The sequence below is a fragment of the Carcharhinus amblyrhynchos genome, chromosome 1, assembly GCF_965287045.1.
Source record: "Carcharhinus amblyrhynchos chromosome 1, sCarAmb.v2.hapA, whole genome shotgun sequence".
NCBI lineage: Eukaryota > Metazoa > Chordata > Chondrichthyes > Carcharhiniformes > Carcharhinidae > Carcharhinus > Carcharhinus amblyrhynchos.
Genome location: NC_137324.1, coordinates 179211200 through 179228470, shown reverse-complemented (window position 1 = coordinate 179228470; position 17271 = coordinate 179211200). Strand labels below are relative to the sequence as shown.

General features: G+C 50.4%; 1 protein-coding gene across 3 annotated transcripts in view; it reads left to right on the top strand.

The window, feature by feature from the left end:
• Positions 1-17271, top strand: part of LOC145348062 (protein phosphatase 3 catalytic subunit alpha) — a 272223-nt gene that overhangs the window by 207098 nt on the left and 47854 nt on the right. For all 3 annotated transcript variants that reach the window (XM_080196211.1, XM_080196202.1, XM_080196218.1), the window contains 2 exons: positions 13254-13331; positions 15459-15553. In XM_080196211.1, coding sequence (XP_080052337.1) covers positions 13254-13331; positions 15459-15553 — 173 coding nt within the window. The remainder of the gene's footprint in view (positions 1-13253; positions 13332-15458; positions 15554-17271) is intronic.

Below are 17271 nucleotides of genomic sequence, written 5' to 3'. Positions count from 1 at the left end.
TAATCGGAGGTCCCTCACCCGAGCACGGATCTTAAGGAACTGGCTGAAGAATCAAGGTTCAGAGAGTTTCTTTTGCCTGGGTGGAGTTTCAAACCATTTCTCTACAACAAGGGACAATTAGAGAGGCCACGAAAATAATGAATGGCAGGGGACAGGTTGTGATGAATTTCTGAAAGGAAAGAGCGAGCAAGTGGGGCTGTGTGAAGGAGCTAGCACAGGTGGAATGGACCGTTCAGCTCCTCTGTAGCCCATGATGCTGCTGAGATGTCAGAGGGTGAGTTGATTGCAGTCAGTGTAAAGGCTGCAACACTCAGATTATTGAATCTCTGTGTTGGACGATGAGGCACAGACAAGTGAGATTGCTTAAAGTTTGTTAATTACACACTGTGACTGTTCAGGACAAGCTCCGATGTGGAAAACAACATTGCTGGAACAGTGAAAGGGAATAAAAATCTCCGTTGTCTCAGTCGGATTCTAATGAGCTTGGAGAAGATTGTTCTGAATGCTTTTTAATTGTATATGTGACAACGTCTCATGTTTTAATACAAGATCTCAACTGCCCTCGGGCAACTAGGGATGGGCAATAAATGCTAGCCACAAATGAATTTAAAAAAATACAAAGGTCTGAGGTCCCGTACCGACCGAGTCAAGAACAGCTTCTTCCCTGCTGCTGTCAGACTTTTGAATGGACCTACCTCGCATTCAGCTGATCTTTGATGAGTATATGGGATTTAATGGGATTGAGGATTATAGATAGGCCTGGTAGGTAGGGATATGATCAGCGCAACTTGTGGGCCGAAGGGCCTGTTTGTGCTGTAGTGTTCTACGTTCTCTCCACCCTAGCTATGGCTGTAACACTACATTCTGTATTCTCTTGTTTCCTTCTCTATGAATGGTATGCTTTGTTTGTATAGCGCGCAAGAAATAATACTTTTTACTGTATGATCACGTGACAATAAATGAGGGAATTAGCTGAGAAAGAGTTCTTGGGTCTGTAGTCCTGTCGCTTACAGCTAATTATTTCTGATAAACACGGGGAGAATTTCCACCTCCATCAACCTTTCAGGCAACGGGTTCCAACCAAAAGGAAATCACACCTGAACCCCCCCCCCCCCCCCCCCATTTATTGATCTCTTTGAGTTTGGGAATTGATTTTTCCCTTCTCTCTTGATCCCTGATGATTTTATAAATCTCAGTTACACCTCCCCGTCTCCCCTCCCCGAATCTTCTCTGTTCCAAAGAAAACAACGGCAGACTCTCCAATCTCTCCCCGCAGGTAGAATGCCCCAGTCCTGATTAGATTCTCTGCACCCTCGCGAATGCAAACTCTCTCTCCCAGTGAGGCAGGGACCCGAACCGTAGCTCTTCCTCTGTCCCTGGTCTCGAGCTCACTCTGAATATTGCTGTTATCCAGTGGGGAGTGAGCCTGAGCTGGAAAGATCATTTCATTATTAATTAATTGTGAACAGAATTGCAATTTTGCAAAAACAGGAACAGTTGTAGCTGTTTCTGTAATTTTTGTATAAAAAAGTTACTGTTTAGACCAAATACAAGATCATAGAAATCCCTACTGTGCAGAAGGAGGCCACTCAGCCCATCGAGTCTGCACCGACCACAATCCCACCCAGGCCCTATCCCCATAACTCCACATATTTACCCTGCTAATCTCCCTGATGCTAAGGGAGAATTTAGCACACCTTTGGACTGTGAGAAACTGGAACACCCGGAGGAAACCCATGCAGACATGGGGAGAATGTACAAACTCCACACAGACAGTGATCCAAGCCGGGAATCGAACCCGGGTCCCTGGCGCTGAGAGGCAGCAGTGCTAATCGCTGTGCTGCCTTATTGGCACAACCGTAATGGAGAGTTTTGGTCAAACTCTGATTAGCAGTGCTTCAGAATGAGTAATAATCAGTGTCACTGCACTCTGTATATCCCACACTCTGGGAGTGTTGTGACAATTGAACATAACAGTTCATACACAGGGTTAGGGAGCGCAGGACGGAAAGCTTTCCTTATTATACTGAGTTCTGTAGACACAAAGCAGCTGTTGGCATGTTCAGGGGTTAGATGAATGTTGTAGTTGACGACTAAAACTGACTTACTACTTGGGGCAGTTTCTCCTACAAAACGGGAGCTTGTGAAATCTGTGTTATAAAAACAGGAGATGCTGGAAATAGTCCCTCACCTGGTCCAGAGAGAAGCAGAGTTAACGTTTTGCGTTGTGTATGTACTGACTCAATGCTGACTGAGTTTCTCTCTCCACCGACGCTGCCAGACCCACGGAATATTTCCAGCACTTTCTGTTTTTATTTCAGATTTACAGCCTCCACAGTAATTTTGCTTTTATTGGAGGGTTCGGGGATGGCAGCAATTCCTGACACACCCGGGAATGGGAATCTGGGAATTGTCAGGGTGTGAAGAGCGCCGAAACCGGAATTCAGATGGATCTTATCGAATAGCCTTTTCCTGTTCCCGCAGTTCAGTAATAGGACGTTGTAAATATAATGTACTTTAAAGTTCCAGCCAGTTAATGAGTACTTTGGATCAGAAGATGTGACCTGGACAGGCTTTTTAAAAGTGGTGATGCTTAATGAACCCTGATGCACAGTTTGAGGGATCTGAGCTCTGTGTGTGGTTAAGTATCTTTCAGATTTCAGAGTGATGTGCATTGTGAGAGTGGTCTGTCTGTATGTCTGAGTGCTGACCCTTGTTTAAGATCTGGCTGTATTTAGTCTGAGTTAGAGAAGCTGGTTGAACACTGAGTGTGGTTAACCAATTAATGAGAGCCTTCGCTGGGGAAGATGTTGAGATTTAATACAGGGATGTGGGTAAAATCCTCCAAAAGCAGACAGTCTCTCATTAACAGTGCCAGTGTGTTACACAAATAGCCGGTGGTCCCAAATGTTGGCCAGAGGCTGCAGAGCAAGTGCTAGAAAATAGAATTAGAAAAAGGAAGGTGCTTGATGGCCAACGTGGATCTGATGGGTGGAAGGGCCTCTCTGTGCTGTGAAAGTCTGTCTGTGTCTCCAAAAGTCTTTAACAAACAGTTCACATGGGGCAGCTGGATTTTTGAACCAGTCTGGGGCTGGTGTCTGGCTCCCTCTCCAACCCGCAGATTGGTTGCTGCAGAAAATTTAACCTGTCTGTCTGATCAAAGCCCACAATTCCCAACCCGATTGCGAGCCCGTGACACCCCCGGCCCCTCGCTGTTGGTCAATGTTTCTGTCTAAGCTGCATGTTCACGACTTTCAACCCTGGGTGCTGGGTGGGAGCGAGGAGCTGGGTCTGGGTGCTGGGTGGGAGCGAGGAGCTGGGTCTGGGTGCTGGGTGGGAGCGAGGAGCTGGGTCTGGGTGCTGGGTGGGAGCGAGGAGCTGGGTCTGGGTGCTGGGTGGGAGCGAGGAGCTGGGTCTGGGTGCTGGGTGGGAGCGAGGAGCTGGGTCTGGGTGCTGGGTGGGAGCGAGGAGCTGGGTCTGGGTGCCGGGTGGGAGCGAGGAGCTGGGTCTGGGTGCCAGGCGGGAGCGAGGAGCTGGGTCTGGGTGCCAGGCGGGAGCGAGGAGCTGGGTCTGGGTGCTGGGTGGGAGCGAGGAGCTGGGAGGGGGCGTGGGGGTTTCCAGCAGACTGTGTGATGATGAGTGTTGGGCTTAGAGCAGATGAAGGTACCCAGCATCGTGTTAACAACTGTGGAGACTCTTGAGTGACAGTTACAATAAACAATTCAATCTGGGCTAGCGGGAAGGTTCATTTCCAATCAGGAACATTGGGGGGGGAGGGGGGGAGGGGGTCGTGCCCAGTCTGTACCTGGAGTGGAGTCAGTGATTCTTCATCCGATTCCATTCACACTCCCGATCCGATACACAGCCGGCTTCCCAATCCCACCGCAGCTTCCACAATTTAGAATCAGGTAATCCCTACAGTGCAGTGGAGGCCGTTCAGCCCATCGAGCCTGTACTGACCCTCTGTTGGAGAGTCTCACCCAGCCCCTCTCCCACAAGCGAGCTCTCACAGACAGGAAGCTGTGTGTGACGTTGGTTAAAGGATAAAGGAGACAGCGTCACACGAGCCTCGGAACATCAAAGCAATAGAAAGCTGCCTCTTCACTGTACATTCTGCACAATCCACACACTGACAGTGAGTGTCTATCATAGAATAGAAACCCTACACTGCAGAAAGAGACCCTTCAGCCCATTGAGCCTACACCGACCACAATCCCACCCAGGCCCTATCTCCATAACCTTGTATATTTACCCTGTTAATCCCCCGACACTAGGGGCAATTCCGAATGTGGGATGAAATCAGAGCGCCCGGGGCAAACTCACGCAGACATGGGGAGAATGTGCAAACTCCACACAAACAGTAACCCGAGCCGGGAATGGAACCCGGGTCCCTGGCGCTGTGAGGCAGCAGCGCTAACCCCCTGTGTCACCCCATTTTGTGTGGTACAGTATGGGGAACCGCCGTACCGGAACTCCAGACCATGGCTAATATCTGGCAGTGGAGAGTGGGGGGGTGGTGGAGGCTGTGTCAGAGGGGGCTTCGCAGCAGGGGTGGGGGACAGTGACACTGAGTGATCCACATTCCTAATCCCAGGTCCCTCAGTCAGGCCTTGAGCGTCTCTGAGTCAGGGTCTCCAGCTCATAAAAGGTTTGCTTGCAATAATCCCCACAATGAGTGTGTCCCCCCCCCACCTCTGAGTTAGTGCTGGGAGAGGGGGGAATGAGGGGGGAGGGGGTGGGAGAGGGGGGAATGAGGGGTGAGTGAGGGGGGTGGGGGAGGGAGTGAGGAGGGAGAGATGGGGGAATGAGGGTGGGGAGGGTGGGAGAGAGGGGAGGGGAATGAAGGGGGGGGTGGGGGGGTTGATGCACTGGCCAGCCTCCACTGTCCTGTCTGACTCGGTTCCTGTCCCTCCCAAACCCGGCCTTGGGGGGGGGGGGTCATTACATTCCACTTACCAATGGAAATAGGAACTGGCACCGGACATTTGGGTAAATAGTTCAGACGGTGAGATGGTAAACGACTGTGGTTATTGAAAGGGAAAGTGAGCCCGTGCCGGAGAGCTTTGAGAACCCAAATCCTTGGGGTCATCACTGGTCAGTGTCCCCTGAAGCTGTGTGTGGGTGACCATCACCATCTGCTGGCAGTGAATGGCACTGCAACCACTACCTTTCAGTCAGAAACCAAAAATAATCTTTTAAAATGGAGAACGGACAAAATCCTCTTCAGGAAAAGGCAGCCAGAAATCTACCTGCACCCAGTGCCATTTACAGCCCATTCAGAGCAAAAGGCATCGATAATAATGTCTACAATATAAATGCGATGTGATGGCCAGTGCAGGGTAGGCAAATCCGAAACACAAGAATGTAAAATGAAAATTGAAACTCAGCTGTTCGGGGGCGAAGCTGCAATTCTGGAACCCCCTCCTCCCCAAAGTGGTGTTGTGGCTGTGAGTTCAGCTAAAAATGTCAAAACCAAGACCATTGGATTGTTCTGGGTGAGCTACAGAACGAAGGTGGTTAAACAGGAGCTCGAGTCCGGGTCAGCTCTGATCCAACTGACTGACAGGACTGGCTCTCAAAGGGCTGAATGGCCTCCTCCTGTTCCTGTGGGTAATTATAGCCTGTTATACAGGGGGGAGTTCCCTGGTTTTATCTATCTCATGGGGAGAGGGAGTGACAGTTCGCAGTGTCTTCCCAGAATTCAGGAATCTGAGCCTGTCCCAGAGCTGGTTAATATTCACTGCTGATATCTGCTCAGACAGATTGACTTCTCCTTATTGTTCAGAGATAACAATACAGGAATCGATGGTGTGAGTGATGCAGCGAGCTGACGGGAGGGAGGATTCTGTGTTCCAGCGCGATTCCTGCAGCTGGTTCCAACGCTGCTGAGTTGCTTCAGTAAATTGATAACCCAATCACAATCATTGATCATTTTAACATTCCGATATTTTAGTTCCTGCCAGCTGGACTAACACAAAAAAACCCCACTATTTTAGATATTATAAAACTAGAAAGAGTGCAGAAAAGATTTACTGGGACTTGATGGTTTGAGATATAAGGATAGACTGGGACTTTTTCCTCTGGAGCTGAGGGGTGATCTTATAGAAAATAATGAGGGGCACAGATCAGCGAGATAGTCAATATCTTTTCCCAAAGCTAGGGGAGTCTAAAACTAGAGGACAGAGGTTTACGGTGAGAGGGGAGAGATATAAAAGTGTCCAGAGGGGCAACGTTTTTCACACAGAGGGTGGTGAGTGTCTGGGACAAGCTGCCAGAGGCAGTAGTAGAGGCGGGTACAATTTTGTCTTTTAAAAAGCATTTAGGTAGTTACATGGGTACGATGGGTATGGAGGGATATGGGCCAAATGCAGGCAATTGGGATTAGCTTAGCGATTTTAAAAAAAAGAGGCAGCATGGACAAGTTGGGCCGAAGGGCCTGTTTCCATTTTGTAAACCTCTGTGTGATTTTGTAGAAGTTAATTTGATAAACAGTGTACGATGCATGCAGCACAGGCTGAGGCCATTCAGCCCATCGTTTTGTTGCCAGTATTTTGCGAGAGAGATCCAATTAGTCCCATTGAGTGACAGGCAGGAAGAGCCTAGCTTCTCTCACACTATTGTGATGATTTGTTGGATATAGAGTCACCCCCCCCCACCCCCGAAGGCCGTGTGATCTGACGGGGTGGGTGGTGGGGGGGGTCGAACCCTGCCCCTTGATGGGTTAAAAATGCTTTTGCTCTAATTGTGGATTGGACGATACATAATCCAGCTTCTTCTTGAAGTAGAGTTGAGCTTTTTCCCTCTTGTGTTAGACATCAGCTCGGACACAGGGTTCCCAGTAACTGGGCTGTGAATGTGTATTGTGGAGGCAATGGTTCCCTCAGCCTGAATGGCACAGAGACCCCGCAACCACACAACACTCAACATCTTTCATAAAATTCACAGCACGATTTGGGAATGCAGAAAGAATGAGAATTTCAGCTTCACTTAGCTGCTACGGTTCTTGTCTCTGAGAAGAATCCCAGTGTTCAGATCTGCTCCACAGACAACATCCTCTTCTCCTGAGATGTATTGCTCCTTAATGGAGCAGAGAGCACGGACACGTTAGTCATCGAGTCATTGCGGGGGGGGGGTCGATGTTGTTGTGTTCATGCTGATATGTCTGCAGCCATTTCTAGATTTGATTAATTACTGCCCCCTGTTTGATCAGTGGACACTTTCTGAATCTACAGACTTTGCAGAGCCAATCGCAGAGGAGACGGGCTTCAGCCGTGTAGATCGGCTGGAGAATTCTGCAGACTGGTATTGTCCTTTGAGCAGAGAAGAGGAATTAATGGAGCAAACACATGGGGTTACAGGAATAGGGCCTAGGTAGTACAGACTTGACGGGCTGAATGGCCTGCTTCTGCACTGCAGGGATTCTCTGCTTTAACAGAGAGGTTGTGAATTTGGACATGTTTTATTCAAGTGTTGGGGGGGTGGGGGGGGATGGTAATTGCAAAGGCAATGTTAGTGAGAGGGTCAGAATACAAGAGCAGGGATGTACCTCTGAGGCTGTATAAGGCTCTGGGTCAGACCCCATTTGGAGTACGGTGAGCAGTTTTGGATCCCATTTCTAAGGAAGGATGTGCTGGCCTTGGAAAGGGTCCAGAGGAGGTTCACAAGAATGATCCCTGGAATGAAGAGCTTGTCGTATGAGGAACGGTTGAGGACTCTGGGTCTGTACTCGTTGGAGTTTAGAAGGATGAGGAGGGGTTCTTATTGAAACTTACAGGATACTGCGAGGTCCTGGATAGAGTGGACGTGGAGAGGATGTTTCCACTAGTAGGAAAAACTAGAACCAGAGAGGGCACAACCTCAGGGTAAAGGGATGATCCTTTAAAACAGAGATGAGGAGGAATTTCTTCAGCCAGAGAGTGGGGAATGTGTGGAACTCTTTGCCGCAGAAGGCTGTGGAGGCCGGGTCATTGAGTGTCTTTAAGTCAGAGATAGATAGGTTCCTGATTAATAAGGGGATCAGGGGTTATGGGGAAAAGGCAGGAGAATGGGGATGAGAAAAATATCAGCCATGATTGAATGGTGGAGCAGACTCGATGGGCCGAGTGGCCTCATTCTGCTCCTATGGCTTATGGTCTTTCACAAAACCATGTTGTCTTTGTTATTATAATTTAGTAATTTTAAACATGAAGCTTTGGAATGGATTTCTGTTGACATTGAAGCAAGGAAGTGGACAGGTCAGGAGTGTTTTGAAGGGGAGGTGTGGGTGTGGTGTGGGTCAGTGTGGATTGCCTGATGATGCAGTCTGTACTGGGCTACTTTCAGCAGCATTGGAACCTCCCCATGTTCATAGAATCCCTACAATGCAGAAAGAGGCCATTCAGCCCATCGAGTCTGCACCAACCACAATCCCGCCCAGGCCTTTATCCCTGTAATCCATGTATTTACCCTGCTAATTCCCTACCTAAGGGTCAATTTACCATGGCCAATCAAACTAACCACCTGCATAACTTTGGACTGTGGGAGGAAAGCGGAGCACCCGGAGGAAACCCATGCAGACACGGGGAGAACATGCAGACTCCACACAGACACCAAGGCTGGAATTGAACCCGGGCCCCTGGTGCTGTGAGGCAGCAGTGTTAACCACTGGGCCACTGTGCCTCCCATGACAAATACACCGTGTTGGAGAGTTAAAGCTCAAACCCTGACTCACTGGAAGCTGCCCCTGCCACATCCCAGCGTCCAGTCCACATCTTCTGAATGTCTAAACTGTTTGACTCAAAGCTGAGACAGGTTGTAGCTGTGGCTGGGCACAGTCTCCAGTACCTGCGGGGAAAGCTGAACGTGTAATCTTATCACCAACAACAGACAGCAATCTGCAGCTAGCAGGAAATCCTGCAGAAGGCACATTCCTGCCTTGTGTTGGAAAGGGATATCAAACTCTGATGTTATCTCCAGAGAGGGAAGCTCTGACCAAGGCTTTTGGGAAGTGATTGATGGCTTGAAAACTAGTGGGAGCGTTTTCTCTGCCTCGCGTGACCTGGGGTGTTCAGAACCACCTCACCTAACGTCAGTGCAGAGTGAGCAAGGCGGAAATGGAATTCCTACATTATTACTACAAGAAGCAGTTAATAGAGCTGTTATCCTATAGCCCCGAGTACAGAAAGTGTAGGAAAATACAGATTGGAAAAGTCAAATACAGGAAACAAAACAATTCTGTTTCCATTTCCATTCTTCCAACTGTCTGCTTGGTTTGATTTTGGGAAGGGTTATTTGTCGGGGGTGGAGGGCAGTGTTGTGAGGTTTAAATTATTTAAACTAGTTATTCTCACCCCGGGGGAGCAGGTTGTAGCAAAAGGCAGATAATTAGATCAGGAAAGCTATAGATTCTGTCTTACTTTAATATTCATCAAACATTTCTATTATACTGGCTGAATTTAGAATTGTACAAAATACTGAGGCCATTCAGCCCATCTCTACATTGCTGATTCTTTGAATTAACCAGCCAATAAATTCACTCCCTCCTCCAATCTCCCGGCAAATACTTCCTTTCCAAATATTCATCCAGTTCCCTTTGGGGAGTGTTGACAGGAATGTTTCCCCGGTTACTATGAAGGCTTTGCGTTCCTAATCAGAACAGGCCTGTGTAAATTTGTCACGTTGCAGCCTAACCTCCTGTCCAGCATGACGGTGCAGCACCTCCAGTGGCAGGAGGCTGTAAATGCAGCGTGACAGGTTTACATTCATTTCCAGAGTGACTCAGATTATTTATCAGAGAAAGCTGGCAGGTGTGATCGGATAGATTGATTTTGAATATTTGATTGTTTTTATTTCTGCCGGGTTGTTTTGTCGATTTTAGTAAGCGGATTCTGGGATAGGTTGCACTTTCCTCTCGCACTGTTTGAATGAACAGAATGACGTTGTTCGATTGCGAGCAGCAGGAATGCTGTTGATTCTGGTTAGTGAATGTGCACAATACTTGCCAAATATACCCGGCAGTGTGAGCTCCGTTCAGTGGGGAACACTCTCAGCCTGAGGCAGAATGTCCTGTGTTCAAATCCCACTTCAGGTTGGGACTGCCGTCTCAGGAGATGGTGGTTTACACGGTGCTGGTTAATTCTGTGGGAAAGGTGGTGTGGAGTGACTCAGTGACCTCACCCTGGCCTGGTGCCTGTGTTACCTTCGCTGCAGAGGAGGGCAGTGAGTTGGGGAAGTGCACCCCCCACACACCGTGCTGGGCCCTATTCTCAGTTCCTGTTTGTCTGCTTCCTCTGTAGGAGATACAGCGGGGGTGGGGGGGGGAGAATGAGGAAGAACTTTCTCGCACAGCGAGTGGGAATATTCTGGAACTTGCTGCCCATCAGGGTGGTGGGATCCGAAAGGATGAGTGATTTTGAAAGGAAATTGGATGGAGTGAGACGGGATTACAAGGCTGTGGGGATAGACCAGGCTGTAGGATTGCTCAGTAGGGAGCTGGCATAGGCTGGATGGGCTGAATAGCCTTCTCTGTGTTGTCTGTAATTCCAGGATATGGTTTGAGGCTTTGCTGTCCTATTTGATCCTAAGCTAAGATTCTGCCCCCATTTATATCACTGATCACTGTAACAACACTGGTCTCTCCCCCTGCCTCAGGCTGTCTGTATCTGGAGCCCAGACTGAGGCCATAGTTACCTCCAGAGTCACCTATTCCAGTGTCCTCCCTGCGAACCTCCCAGCCACTGTAAACCTCACTTCATCCAAACTTCTGCATGTGTTTGCCTGTCACACCACACATCCTGACTTGGAAATATACCGGCCGTTCCTTCACTGTCACTGGGTCAAAATCCTGGAACTCCCTCCCTAACAGCACTGTGGGTGTGCCTACACCTCATGGACTGCAGCGGTTCAAGAAGGCAGCCCACCGCCACCTAGGATGGTGCGACAAATGTTGTCCTCATCAGTTACACCCACAACCCACAACAGAATAAAAAACAGTTTGCTATCACTCCCTTTTTCTCATCTACACTAACTCCCAGTCTGAAACCTTCTTACTTTTAAAGTTTTCACCTCCAGTTCAAATCCCTCCATGGTCCCCCCCCCACCCACTCCTATCTCCATCACCTTCTCCAACCCCACATAGGGTGGCACAGTGGTTAGCACTGCTGTCTCATAGTGCCAGGGACCCGGGGCCAATTCCTGTTTGGGTCACTGTGTGGAGTTTCCTCCGGGTGCTCCAGTTTCCCCCCTCAGTCTGAAAGACGTGCTGGTTAGGGTACATTGGCCGTGCTAAATTCTCCCTCAGTGTACCCAAAGAGGCACTGGAGTGTGGTGACTAGGGGATTTTCACAGTAACTTCATTGCAATGTTAATGTAAGCTGACTTATGACACCAATAAATAAAGTTTAACTCTGGGGTGTAGAATCTGCTTCCTGTTCTGGTTTTTTTTGAGCAGGGAACCCCCTGCAGTCTCTGCTCTGTTGTCGATAATACAAACCGGAAGCACATTAACATTTGCAGAGACTGTGAACTGAATGTTATTATGATTTTTCTGGGTATTTGTCTAATCCTACAATGTGTGCTGTTAGTGGGTCAGATTCCAGGCTGCGTTTTATTTAAGTGTGAGAGATAAATGGACACAGCCCAAATGGAGCCCTGGGGAGGCGGTTTATATCGTGTTTAGCAAGTTGTTACCAGTTGTTGATGTGGAGCCAGTCGTGTTAATCAAATAATGCACTTTCGTTGCAAGTCTTTGGAAATTGGCAGAAGTGGTGATCGGGATAGAAACATGTTGGTTAAATAGCGCTGTGTATATGTTTTGGTCCCACGATAATGGGGGTCAGCGGATGGAAACCATCAGAGTTTGTCCTACCTCAAAGGTTTAGAAAAAGGTGAATTTACTGAAGATAACCAATCAATGTTATCACATCATCGACAACACAGCTCACATTGACCCTCTTCACCATCGAAAGCGTTTTCCAATCCGTTCCACTCCCTGCCCCTTCCCCAGGTTCCTCGGCCCATTTCCCTGGGACATCTGATTCGATCTCCTCTCCAAGACCTGGATATTCCTTCCAACATGTGTTAATTCAAGGCAGCACCTCTTTCCCTCCAGTTAGACAATAATCACCAGTTAAATTCACTCTCCAGTGGGACCTTCATCAGAGGATGATTGAAGCAGAATTACTGGGCAAATTATTAATCCAGAAACTCAGCTAATGTTCTGGGGACCCGGGTTCGAATCCCACCACGACAGCTGGTGGAATTTGAATTCAATAAGAAGTGTCTGGGATTGAGAATCTATCTCAATCCATTGTCGGGAAAACCCATCTGGTTCACTAATGTCCTTTAGGGAAGGAAATCTGCCATCCTTACCCGGCCTGGCCTACATGTGACTCCAGAGCCACAGCAATGAGACTGACACCCAACTGCCCTCCCAGGGTAACTAGGGAATGGAAATAAATACTGGCCCAGCCAGCGACACCTGTGTCCCACGAATGAATTAAAAAAAGCATCTCCCCCACATTCCTAGCCCAGTGTGAGGACATGACGATGCCGTTTGCTGGAAAATTCAGTATTTCACACTGAAAAGAGGCAAGATGAAGATAGATTACCCACCTGCTGGGACCACCCTGCACTGCAATCACCATCGGAAGGTTATGTTTATATTGTGCAGTCACCAGGGAAAAACCGGGAGTGTTATCAGACTGAAAACCAGCAAGGATAGCGTCGGAGAAAATGCTCGGTCAAAGGGCAGGGCTGAGAGACCAGAGGCTGGGGAGGGGGGGGGGGGGTGGGGGGGTGGGGGAGCGGGGGAGGAGGGGGGAGGTAGAAGGGGGGTGGGTGGCTGGAAGAGATTGGAGGCAGGAACATGGAGAGGCCCCAGAGTGATTCACAAACACGGAGGAGAGTTTTACAATCGAGGTGCTGTTGGAGATGGAGGGCGATGGAGACGGAATATCCTCCTTGAGGGGAACCCAAAGGATAAAACCATCCTGTCCGATGGGCTGGTGTCTCACCAGGGAGCCAAGAATTAGATCTTTAATCCAAATCTTTATAAGTTGATAATATTTGTAGTTATCAGACTTGACAGTCAGATAGAATTCCATCAAATATACAGCAGCAGGCCATTCGGCCCAACTGCCCTGTGCTGGTCTTTCTGCTCTATCTCCCCCTATCAGTGTCACTTTCTCCCACTGGTCTCGTTCTGTGATTGTGAGAAACTTTGTTTAAAATGCTGTTCACATGACTTTAATCAGTTTGACCTGTTTTATTTCCAGTTATCCTGCTGTTTGTGAATTCCTACAACACAACAATTTATTATCAGTAATCAGAGCTCATGAGGCACAGGATGCTGGGTAAGTGTTTGGTTTCATTCTGGATTTGTATCCTTATTGCTGTTTAATTGAGCCATTAAATTCCGTGCAATGAAATTCATATCGAGAACCCCAGTGATCCAATTCGGTTTAATTAGTTCGATCAGTTAGTGAGTACTGGGTTCTGTAGTGATTGGTTCCGGTGAAGAGGTTGAGATGTTGGGTTGAGTAATCGTGAATCCAGCAACCCCCATCCCTTTAAATTCACTCAGTGCGAGTCTCAAAGCTGCCAGTCGGCCGTCTGTCGAATTCAGCCGGTCTCTCCCTGGAAGGTAGAAGGGAAATACTGCCTGAAATCTGAGCAGGAAATACGGGAAATATTCGGCAGGTCCATCAGCAGCTGCAGCGAGAGAAACCGGGATCGTGGGCGGGATTCTCCGGCCTGGTCCGTGGTGGGGGGGGGGGGGAGCCGTTCTGAACGAGGATGGAAAATTCGGCATTCCAGCAAAATTTCCTTCGTAGAATCCCTACAGAGCAGGAGGAGGCCATTGAGTCTGCACCAACAACAATCCCGTCCAGGCCCTATCCCAGTGTAACCCCACGTATGCATCCTGCTAATCCCCCTGACACTAAGGGGCAATTTCTTAGAACGGCCAATCCACCTAACCCGCACATCTTTGGACTGTGGGAGGAAACCGGAGCACCCGGAGGAAACCCACGCAGACACGGGGAGAATGTGCAGATTCCGCACAGACAGTGACCCGAGCCGGGAATCGAACCCAGGACCCTGGCGCTGGGAGGCAGTGGCACTGACCCACTGTGCCACACGCTTTCATCGGAACCAGGAAATCCCAGCCAGCGTTTTGGTTCTGACGAAAGGGCACAGACCTGAAGTGGTGTGCGGAATTCTACCGCAGTCTGTCTGGAGTTCTGACTGAAAATCGGCCCACGTCTCTCCGGGTGCACAGCCGGGTTTCCAGGCCGGACGGCTGGGCGTGGAATTCCTGGGGGTGTGGTTTGCGCCGTCGCTGTGGCAACATCAGGAAACCGTGACCAGCGCGGGAACTTAACTCCCCAACCTGTGGCTGGGGGGGCAGTGCCAACCTGTACCAGGGCAGCGCCCAGGCAAGTTACCTCCCTCTCCCCTCCCCTCCCCTCCCCTCCCCTCCCCTGGGAACTGTACAAATCTGCAGTCTATGTGGTGTAGGTACATCCACAGTGCTGTTAGGGAGGCAGTTGCCCTTTCCAGATGCTGTGTATTTACTGCATTAACCGTTTATATTCCAGACTTTTCAGGGGCAAGAGATAAACCCGGAGCCGGCTGGGGCTTGGGGGGCGGTGGATGGTTCCTCCCCGATCCCCTGAGAATAGGTCAGGGGGTCGGTGTTTCCCCCGAGAAACACAGAATGTGCATCAACCACTCCCTCTCCCTGGGCGGGACTCAGAGTGTCAGCATCCCTCACACAAACCAGCAGAATGTTCTAGAAGCTCACACTATGGTTACTTCTACTTTCGGAGCCCTGACTGAGAACTTATGGACCCTAACCATTGCCCAAACTGATATGTGATAGTAAGACTAGGGTACAGGTTAACACTGGTAAAACCCTGTGACCAGAAATATCTTCACATTGAGAATTATTGACAATGTGTGGAATGGGCTTCCTCAGAGACTGGGGCAAAATCCCTGGAGACTCCCAGGAATATTTCAGTATAAAGGATGTGAAGATAACATTGTTATTCCTGAATGTGTTACGATAAAGACCGTGGTTATAACTGCCCTTCTCTATTCAAACACCCGGTTTCCCGTTCATTATGCGGGCACTGCGACACTGTGCGTACACTGCTTATACACTGCACGGGCGCTGTGCGTACACTGTGACACTGTGCGTACACTGCGTATACACTGCACGGGCGCTGTGCGTACACTGCGACACTGTGCGTACACTGCTTATACACTGCACGGGCGCTGTGCGTACACTGCGCGGACAGTATATGTAGAGACACAAAGAGGAAATTCAGCAATGAGTTTATTCCGGAGATTCCACAAGCGTTTACTGTGGGGGGGGGGGGTAAATGGTAAAATTTAAAGAATAATAATGATAGATTTGGTTAATTGATGGTAAGCGATGCACAGTTCTTTGTGTAACCATCTTTTCCGGACATTCACAGGTACCGAATGTACAGAAAGAGTCAAACAACGGGCTTCCCTTCACTAATCACCATCTTTTCAGCTCCCAACTATCTGGATGTGTACAATAACAAAGGTACGTGAGTGAACATCACGTTTATTAACAGTTGCTGAATCAACGTGCTGCTAAATTAACTGAGGGACTACCTCGGACTAGGGCCTGATCTTTGAGTGTTTGAGAGAAGCATCGTCTCCTTCTGGTTGTATTTGAAGGGGATATTTACAATTCCAAATGTTCTTTTTCCGTGTTTATAGTTGTTTTGTTAGACAGCCACCTTGAGATTTCCAAAGCCTGGTACCAGAAGCTTCATGTGTTCTATCCCGTGTGTGTGTCTGATCAGACTCGCTGCGACAATGTGCTCACCATCACCCTGGTTATAAAAAGCGAGTCGCGGGATGAGGTGAGGGAACTTTCAAGTTTAGTTTCTGGTTTGGGAGCTCACCCATGAGAGTGAGGAATTCAGGGCGGTGTGTGGAAGGGGGGGCGGTGTGTGGATGGGGGGGTGGTGTGTGGATGGGGGGGTGGTGTGTGGATGGGGGGGTGGTGTGTGGATGGGGGGGTGGTGTGTGGATGGGGGGGTGGTGTGTGGATGGGGGGGTGGTGTGTGGATGGGGGGGTGGTGTGTGGATGGGGGGGTGGTGTGTGGATGGGGGGGTGGTGTGTGGATGGGGGGGTGGTGTGTGGATGGGGGGGTGGTGTGTGGATGGGGGGGTGGTGTGTGGATGGGGGGGTGGTGTGTGGAAGGGGGGGTGGTGTGTGGAAGGGGGGGTGGTGTGTGGAAGGGGGGTGGTGTGTGGAAGGGGGGGTGGTGTGTGGAAGGGGGGGTGGTGTGTGGAAGGGGGGGTGGTGTGTGGAAGGGGGGGTGGTGTGTGGAAGGGGGGGTGGTGTGTGGAAGGGGGGGTGGTGTGTGGAAGGGGGGGTGGTGTGTGGAAGGGGGGGTGGTGTGTGGAAGGGGGGGTGGTGTGTGGAAGGGGGGGTGGTGTGTGGAAGGGGGGGTGGTGTGTGGAAGGGGGGGTGGTGTGTGGAAGGGGGGGTGGTGTGTGGAAGGGGGGGTGGTGTGTGGAAGGGGGGGTGGTGTGTGGAAGGGGGGGTGGTGTGTGGAAGGGGGGGTGGTGTGTGGAAGGGGGGGTGGTGTGTGGAAGGGGGGGTGGTGTGTGGAAGGGGGGGTGGTGTGTGGAAGGGGGGGTGGTGTGTGGAAGGGGGGGTGGTGTGTGGAAGGGGGGGTGGTGTGTGGAAGGGGGGGTGGTGTGTGGAAGGGGGGGTGGTGTGTGGAAGGGGGGGTGGTGTGTGGAAGGGGGGGTGGTGTGTGGAAGGGGGGGTGGTGTGTGGAAGGGGGGGTGGTGTGTGGAAGGGGGGGTGGTGTGTGGAAGGGGGGGTGGTGTGTGGAAGGGGGGGTGGTGTGTGGAAGGGGGGGTGGTGTGTGGAAGGGGGGGTGGTGTGTGGAAGGGGGGGTGGTGTGTGGAAGGGGGGGTGGTGTGTGGAAGGGGGGGTGGTGTGTGGAAGGGGGGGTGGTGTGTGGAAGGGGGGGTGGTGTGTGGAAGGGGGGGTGGTGTGTGGAAGGGGGGGTGGTGTGTGGAAGGGGGGGTGGTGTGTGGAAGGGGGGGTGGTGTGTGGAAGGGGGGTGGTGTGTGGAAGGGGGGGTGGTGTGTGGAAGGGGGGGTGGTGTGTGGAAGGGGGGGTGGTGTGTGGAAGGGGGGGTGGTGTGTGGAAGGGGGGGTGGTGTGTGGAAGGGGGGGTGGTGTGTGGAAGGGGGGGTGGTGTGTGGAAGGGGGGGTGGTGTGTGGAAGGGGGGG